We start from the raw sequence: 9164 nt of genomic DNA, 5'->3' as shown, positions 1-9164 counted from the left end.
TCACATCGGACATGATAAATCGAAGTATTAAAGCAATTCAAATTCTCTGACTAGGGCTTGTTAGTGCCCATAGATCTATCTTTAGGATTCGCGTCAATTGGTGGCAATTATAATAAACACCAATTCTTAGGCTACCAAGCTAAAAAGGGGCATATTCGGTTAGATAATCCAACCATAGAATGTAGTTTCGATCACTTGTGTCTATTTCGTAAAGCATTTATAAAAGCAGCGCATGTATTCTCAGTCCCAAAAATATATATATATATATATATATATATATATATAAAGGGAGTAATGAAACTCACAATATTGTATTTTGTAGTAAAAATACATATGACGACATTGAACAAGTATATGGTTGGCCTTAGATTCACGAACCTATAACATTTATATATATATATATATATTAACACATATAATTGTAATCGAACAAAGTTGTATATATATTTATTGTAATATATTATTAAATTGTAACTTATTGTTATGTATATATAATGTTTTAAAATTAATATTTATATTTTTATATGTTTTTATATTATTATTTATAATATATTAAAATATTGTATATACTATATGTAATTTAGTTATTATTATAATTAATAATATTTCATATAAAAATATAGTATGTAATATACTTTCATATATAAATCTCTTTTATTTGTAAAATAAACAATTATAATATTGTTAAAGTAAAGATAATAATACTAATACTTAGATATAAAAATGAAACATGATAGTTTTACTAATAATGATTCTTTAAATAATAATAATATAGTTGTAAAAATAATAATTTTTAATAATAACAATACTAATAATGATAATATCAGTAGTTTTTAATATAATGAAGGATTTAATAATACTGATGATAAAAATAATAATTTTGATATTAATACCTTATATTTAATAATAATAATATTTATAACAATTTTGTTACGAATGGTAATCTTAATAATAATACATTTGTTAATAATAATAATACGTCTAAGATGTTACTAATACTAATATTAATGATAATAATAATGGTTATAATACTTATAATAATTATAATACTAGCAGTAGTTATAATGCTAATATTTAGTAGTAATAACAATTAATAACAATAACAACAACAACAACAACAACAACAACAACAACAACAACAACAACAACAACAACAACAACAACAACAACAACAATAATAATAATAATAATAATAATAATAATAATAATAATAATAATAATAATAATAATAATAATAATAATAATAATGGATATGGGAAAAAAAAATGTATACCCTCCTAAAAAGAAATGTTCCATACGAGACTCGAACCCGAGACCTCTCACTTATCAAACACACGCCCAACCAATGCTCTACTTCTCAAATTCTGTTTTAGTTACCCCCTAAATCCTTTTAACCCTTAACTGTTTTCATTTTTATAATCTACTCACCATTTATGTATATCATCACCATCATTCTTTCACAATTCCTCATCATCATGAGTCCGGCCCAACTAAAATTATCGGCCCAATAACAAGCAGTTTACGTCCCAATGAAATATAGATTGAATCTCGGCCCAGTAGGAACTTCTAGCCCAACAATAAACCTAACAGCAAGTTATTTAATTAAAAAAAATATCTTGCTGAAGCCTAGGATTGAACACCCGACCTCTCGTTCATCAACACCACCCCTAACCATTCAACTGATTCTGTTATTCTGTAATAACACCTAAACTAAAATTTTTATCCCTTTAACTGTTATCTTCTTCTTCTTCTTTTAAATTTAAATCGACCAGACCATCATCAATCATTAATCTTACACCATACTCGCCATCATCATCATCCTTAATTTAATATCATCATCAATTAATAATTATCATCATCTAATTTCGCTAACATAATATGTATCCTCATAATCCTAATATAATCGTAAGCACAATCATAATTATCATCGGTTCTAAATTGATTTAAGAACGAAACCCATTACCTACTATCATCTTCATGATCATCATTTCTCTCATAACATAATCATCATTCTTATCGCTACTACATCCATCATCACCCGTAATCATCATTCCATCATCATCTTCGCCATAACATCATCATAGTCGCTGTAACCATCTAGTCTCCATTTTCATCACTGTACGTTACCACTATCATACATCATATACGCATCATCATTTTAAAACATCACGTCCATCGTTCACTAATCTCGTTGTAAACAACATAAACAGTTTCGTACATCTGTTGTAGCAGAAAAATGGAAATGGTAGCGAGCAGTTGCAGTAATTTTCGCATGAAACATGAAATATAACAGCAGGTTCACGAAGGTTTTGAGACTGTATTGGTGGCGGTTGGAGATGATTCTTACGGTGGCCGGTTGTTATTAGTTGTTCATGAAGAGAGAGAGGAGAGCGAGAGAATGAGAGGGAAAGAGATTTGGTGACCGATGATAGGGTGGTGGCAGGCGGTTGTCGAGGTGATGGAAGGTGAAGGTTTTAGGAGGATGGTGGTGTTTATATGACATATATCCATATGTCGTATGTATGTATATAAATATAGAGGAAGATGGTGATGGTGGTGCAATGGTGGGAGTTGGAGAATGAAGGTGGTTGCGGTGGTTGGAATACAACAAGGTGGTGGCGGTTATTGATGAATATGGTGATGTATGGTTGTAGTGATGGTGGGTGTGGTGATGCTAGTAGTATGGTGATCAATATGTATAAGAATGTATATATATCCTATCTATATTACTGTAATATGAATCTTAATAATTAATAGTATTAATATAATAATAATTATAATATAATAAAAATTTAAAACATGTGAAATGTTAGCTGCCAGTGCCGATAGTTTCAAAGTGAGGATATATCGGGTTCCGTTGTTAATTAGTGGTGGATAAAAGTCTTCTGAAAAATTCCATATTTTTAAATTAATTATAATTATTTATTTTGGTCATTATGGTATAAAATTTGATCATTAATTATTAAATAAATTTTACATTGATTATTCACTCCCAACCCCAAGTAAAATATATTTTTTTTTTAAAAATTTATCAAATAACTTCTAAATGCATTATTAATAAACTTATAATTTATAAAACTCATTTTCGACTAATCGTTTATTTTAAAATCACATAAGTTTCTTTTTAACTCGTTTACTATCAATCAAATGACAATTGAGTATTACCTTTGTTCATTAAATAACTTCAAAACCCTACTTATATATTCTATATACTTTATTATATATATATATATATATATATATATATATATATATATATATATATATATATATATATGTTTTAAGTAATAATTATTATATATTATTTTATTTTACATTATTAATTCTAACAATTAAATGGTATATCAATATTTCCAGTTATCATATATATATATATATATATATATATATATATATATATATATATATATATATATATATATATATATATATATATATATGTATTTACACATACACTTACAATTAATTGTTCGTGAATCATCGGACACAGTCAGAGGGTAAATGGTTATATGAACATAGTTCCAAAATTTTTTTTTGAGACTCTCCATTACAGACTTTGCTTATCGTGTCGAAATTATATAGAGATTAAGTTTAAATTTGATCGAAAATTTCCGGGTCGTCACAGTTCATGAAATATCGGAGCCAGCTCACCAAAAAGTACCTGGCGGAGTACAAGTCCGACGATGAAGAATAAATTATGTATTATTTTTTAATTATGTCTTTTTAATTTTTAGCTTTTAATTTGTATTATTTTTTATTTTTAATTGTACATTTTTTTAATGTAATATGTGTTTTTATTTAATGATAAATTCTATTTTTATTAAATTTGTTAAAAAAGCGTTTAAAAAAATTAAACAACTAAATACAATAATTATAATTATAGTAATAATAAAAATAATAAATAAGAATAAAAAATATTAATTATTGGAAGTGGGGTCAATGAGGTGGGTATGATGGATGTTAGTGAATGTGGTTGGAAGAAGCTGCTGATGTGGCAGCAGTGTGGTTCCATGACAGGTGTAATGGATAAGAGTGGTCTAAGGGCGCTCCCATTGGTCATATCTTGACCTCCGCCCAGAGATGCGTCAAGCTGGACCTTGATGGCAGCAATTCGCCCACAGCTCCGCCCACAGATCCGCCCACACTTCAGCCCTCCATTTCATGTTTCTGTGAAATATTTCAGGACGGGATGAAAGCAAGTTTTGTGGAACTTTTTGCTAGTGGTCTTGTACAATTGATTAATTAGTGGGTGAGGAAGGAGTGTCATGGTTGGGAGTGTTTAGTCCTGGGTTTAGTCCTGTGAAGGAGTGCTGATGTGGCGCTGATGTGGCACATGAGGACTAAGATGGAGTAGTGTCTCCATTGGGAGCACTCTAAGAACTACTTGAACATGGTCCAACTCGCCTGACCCTACCTCGTGGTTTACATATTACTCTGTACATTTGTTGGATCTTAAACCAACACAATCTTCATGATGACATAAAAACACACATGAGTACTCGAGTTGCAGGCACATTGTAAGATTTAGTTGAAGTTAGAGGTGGCCTTTACATCATATTTTTACTGATTTGTGGGTTGGTTTGGGTTATGTTTATATCTTAAACGGGTAAAATGAGTCACACAAGAAGGAAATGGGTTGAATGGTCAAACGGACCGAACGTCTCCAAAGGGTTTTTTTGTAAGCGTAGCATAAACCATGTTACTGAAAGTCTGAAATGATCAAATTATCATTGTATTAATATAAAATTATTGATTGATATTTAAGTAATGTGTGATGATTCGTACACCATCAGGTTTTAGTCATACACCACTAGTTGTGCTTTAAAGTATTGTACTGTACAACTGACTAATGCGCGTTTATTGGTGTATGGTTAAAAATGGTAGTATACGAATAACTCCAGTAAGTAATACATTGAGTTGTAATGGAAAGAGACACAAATTTGTTTCTAGGTCAACCAACCAACCAAAACTAACTTGACCCATTCCAACCTAGCTACAGTAAAACGTCTCTGTTTTGACCCACTACCCAACCTGTTTGACCATCTCAGTTTGGCGTCTCTGATCGATGCAATCAACTGATCTATTTAGAGTAATAATAAGCCGACACAGTGCTAATGATTTACTGTGTAGTGGGTACCTTATATATATGGTATTGATAAATATACTCCCTCTACCCTTTAAGTAGTCGATTCAGTCTTCACCCTATCCAGTCACATCACTTCACTTTTCAATTTTTTTATTTATTCTACTCTTATTTATTTATTCTGCTCTTATTTTTTATTATAAATAAATAAATTAATAACTTTACTCAATCTAATATAAAAAGTAATCAATATTAGCAAATAAATTTGTAAATTATCTAATGCAGGTAAAATATATAAATTATGTAACTTGACTAAAGTGAAAAAAATATACTTCATTCGTCTCATATTGAATATTGATAGTCCACTATTTTATTTTAAATTATTGTAAATTAATAGTTCGTTATTTATACCTTAACTGTTTCGTATAAGACATAAATATAAGTAAAAAAGAGGAGTAATATGGGATGAAGGGAGTAATAATTATCACATATGTGTGCAGTTCGTTATTTAACACTATCTTTTATAGATATGTTAAATTGATTGTCTATTTTCATAAATTGCTAAGAATAATAAAGTAAAGTTTTTTTTTATTCTCTTACTTTATGAATCGAAAATAAAAAATTAATAAAAAGTAATGGTTAAAACTATAAAGTTAATAAAATGTACATGTAATAATCGCATATTTCTTAAAGCCTGTGATTTTTGTCAAAGAACAATAAATATGAGATGGATGGAGTATATTTTTTAGACCACTTCATATATATTCCATATATTTTTAGGTTTAAATATTTTTTAAAAATTTGTAAATACAACATTTATCGCTTTCGTCCAGTACAAACTACACACATATGTTAATAGTTTGTTATTATATATTATCATTTATTTATTAAAGAAATTTGTTAACGTAATAGGAATAAAAAGTACACGTATGAAATATAAAATAAATTCTAAAGATAATTTATATATTATCATTTATTATTTTTATAAAATTTATATAAGATCGTAAGTACTCGTATGGAAGAAAAAAATCTATCTATATCTATCTATATATCTATATCTATCTATATATTTATATAAAAGAGAGATTTGATTAGGTTACATGTCATTAGCTCCTTAAATATTGCATATTAAGTCAAGTGTAATTCACACATGTCACAATTCTTCATATATACCTTTATCAACTTTTAAAATCACATATTTACCCAAATAAATCATATAATATCATATATACCCAATTTAAATACTAAAACTATCATATGTACCCATTTAATTTTAAAAATTCACTAAACCCAATTTTACACAATTTAATTCCTATTTGATCCCTACTCCTATATATTACTACGATCATCAGAAAAAAACTACAGACATTTGTTCATATACACATGTCTTATTATTATATTATATTCATACACACATTTGTTCATATAAAATCATAAGAAAAATTACCGAACAATTTTTAATACTAATTTTGAGGGAATGGTAATGTATTACTCTGTATTAGTAATACTATACCATTACATAAGCAGATTCAACCTACGGGCTTAAATTAACCACACTTAAGCTATTGGGTCGACATGTCCCCCTTAAACGCAACTATAAATATTGTTTGAAAATGTAAATCAAGCGTCAAAAAATTAAAATAAGTGACTTATTTAAAACGAATTTTGAGTAGTCGTGCAACACACGAGCTCAAAACCTAGTAATAATATAAAAGTAGTCGGTATTAACCTATATATTACTCGGTAATAGTAATAAAGTGAAATAAAAAAAAAAAAAAGGAATATGTGAAATCTTCATGTCATCTGTGCCTCACTTTCTTAGAAAACAATTTCTACAAAGTATATATATACTACTTTAGAAAATAATTTCTACAAAATATAATATACTAAACTAAAAAAAAAAAAAAAAAAAGTCAATTTGATTTGACTGTTTGCAGTGGAAGGGAGTATAACCGTGATATGCCTATATATAAGATGTAATCAGTTTATTTGGGAAAAAATGACTGAAAAAAAAAAAAAAAAAGATGTGATACAGTTGTGAGAGCATTCAAATCTTTAGAAACATAACACACCTTGACACCTAGTTAAGACAAATATCACCACCGAAGCATCTTGGTAAAACGTTGATAACGCAAACGCTACAAACTAACTCAACCGCCCGCTAAGTAGACATTTAACACCTATGGTGGGTCCGCGCGTAAGGTGTTATAGCCACGGCGGATGACATGGCTAAATGATGGGGACTGGTTTGACAACGTCTATCAATATTATTACAATCATCAATCTTTAATCATCAAAAAAACAAAAACTAAAGTGCAAAAACTAAAGACATGGCTAAATGATAGGGACTGGTTTGACAACGTCTATCAATATTATTACAATCATCAATCTTTAATCATCAAAAAAACAAAAACTAAAGTGCAAAAACTAACATTCAATATAAAGAAAATATTCCATTATTATTTATTACTGAGTACTAAGTACTATGTTATCTGAATCTGATCCGTAGTATACATATATCCTTCCCTTAAAACACAGACTTATGCAATCCAAAACCAGAAACCAACAGTTTCTATCAACACCACCAATTGAAAATCCAAACAAACCATCAATTCGAACCCGAAGCCTCCCCCAAAAAAAATCATTTTTCAAATCAATCGCAAAGAATAACCCGAGTAAGAGCCAGAACAAAACAAGAAACGGTAAAGAAAAAAAGAGTCACAAAATCTCTTGCAGACCATTTCTTCACCTCTTTCGCTTCAACCCTCAAACTTTTCGCTCTTCGTAACGCATCAACTTCCTTCAACAAATCAAATTCCAACCCTTTTTTCTTCAATTCTTCCACACATTTCCCCAACAATTTCCCATCTTCTTTTTCCCTTTCCAACAGCTTCTCCAAATGCGATTCCGTATCCGTTTTATATCGAACAGCCCAAATCAACCCCAACGAACAAAGTAACGAACAAATCGACGGGATCCACGATCGGTTACACGATCCCATCACCGACGAATTCGAACTACTACTAAACAGTAAAATTAGTGAAATCGAGTGAAACAAGAAGAAGAAACAGTAGAGATTAGTTAGTTCCTTACGAACAGAATCAATTTGGGTTTCTTTAAGTGCGATTCGATTGAGGATAAGTTCTTCTTCTTTAAGCCATTGTTTTAGCAGAAGTTTGTGGGTTGGAGTCATTGCGATCTCGTGGAGTGGGTGTAGTGATTTCGATATGGGTTCCATGATTGCTGTGTTGGGATTATTATCGCTCTCATCAGCCATTAAATCGTTCTTTTTTAGAGAGAGAATGAAATATAGAATTGAATTGAATTGAATTGAATAATAATGTGAATGAATGAAAAACGGTAGATTGGAATAGATGCGTTGATTGGGTATTTGAATTCTTTTCCCAACGGTCATATTTTTACAGTATCATTCTATGTCCCTTGAAAATGTATGAATTGTTAAAGCTTCCCTTGTGGATATTTGAATGACAACTAAACCCCCTTTAACTTTTTCTTTCTACAACTTAGATTTATTGTCGATTTATGTTTTTGAGATCTAGCCACCCAAATCTGTTTGGGTAACGAGTTACTTGATAAATATTATTATAAAATAATAAAAAAATGATACAACGAAGCGAAATTTTTTTATACGCTAAATAAATAATAGTAGAGTAGTATATTTTAACTTCACAAATCAGCTAATTACAATTTACATTTAATCATAACTACAACACAATTAACTATTACTCCGTAACTATTAACTATAAGGTTGAAGAACTCGGATTTCGGGAAGATCTCGTTTGGACATTTTTGAGGATATCTCGGCATCTCGAAAAGTTCTCGGGGAGATCTCGGACGTTGACTTACGTTCAGTGTCGGAACTAAGATTTTTTTTTTTACCGGGGCAAAAAAATAAAATAAAACCGTAGCAATTTTTTTGGGCAAAATAAAAATTGAGGTTTTTATGCAAATTATGAAGTTTTTTGGGCATATGTTGAAAGTTTTTGAGCAAAATTTGAAAGTTTTGAGGCAAAAGTTTGAGAATTTTGGGCAAAATTTAAAGGTTTTAGGCAAAATATGT

The 9164-nt window shown here is 29.3% G+C and overlaps 1 protein-coding gene across 1 annotated transcript; it reads right to left on the bottom strand.

Annotated features, from left to right (window-relative positions):
- Positions 1-7588: 7588 nt before the first annotated feature.
- Positions 7589-8360, bottom strand: LOC139885904 (uncharacterized). The gene has a single exon (XM_071869660.1). The coding sequence runs from the start codon at positions 8358-8360 to the stop codon at positions 7737-7739; it is 624 nt and encodes a 207-aa protein (XP_071725761.1). The 3' UTR covers positions 7589-7736.
- Positions 8361-9164: the final 804 nt, after the last annotated feature.

The sequence above is a fragment of the Rutidosis leptorrhynchoides genome, chromosome 1 (genome assembly GCF_046630445.1).
Source record: "Rutidosis leptorrhynchoides isolate AG116_Rl617_1_P2 chromosome 1, CSIRO_AGI_Rlap_v1, whole genome shotgun sequence".
Lineage (NCBI taxonomy): Eukaryota > Viridiplantae > Streptophyta > Magnoliopsida > Asterales > Asteraceae > Rutidosis > Rutidosis leptorrhynchoides.
Note: the sequence above shows the minus strand (reverse complement) of the source record. Positions and strands in the feature narration are given on the sequence as shown.

Excerpts from the sequence above, each read along its gene's own strand:
- LOC139885904 (XM_071869660.1), bottom strand. The coding sequence starts at position 8,360 with ATGGCTGATGAGAGCGATAATAATCCCAACACAGCAATCATGGAACCC.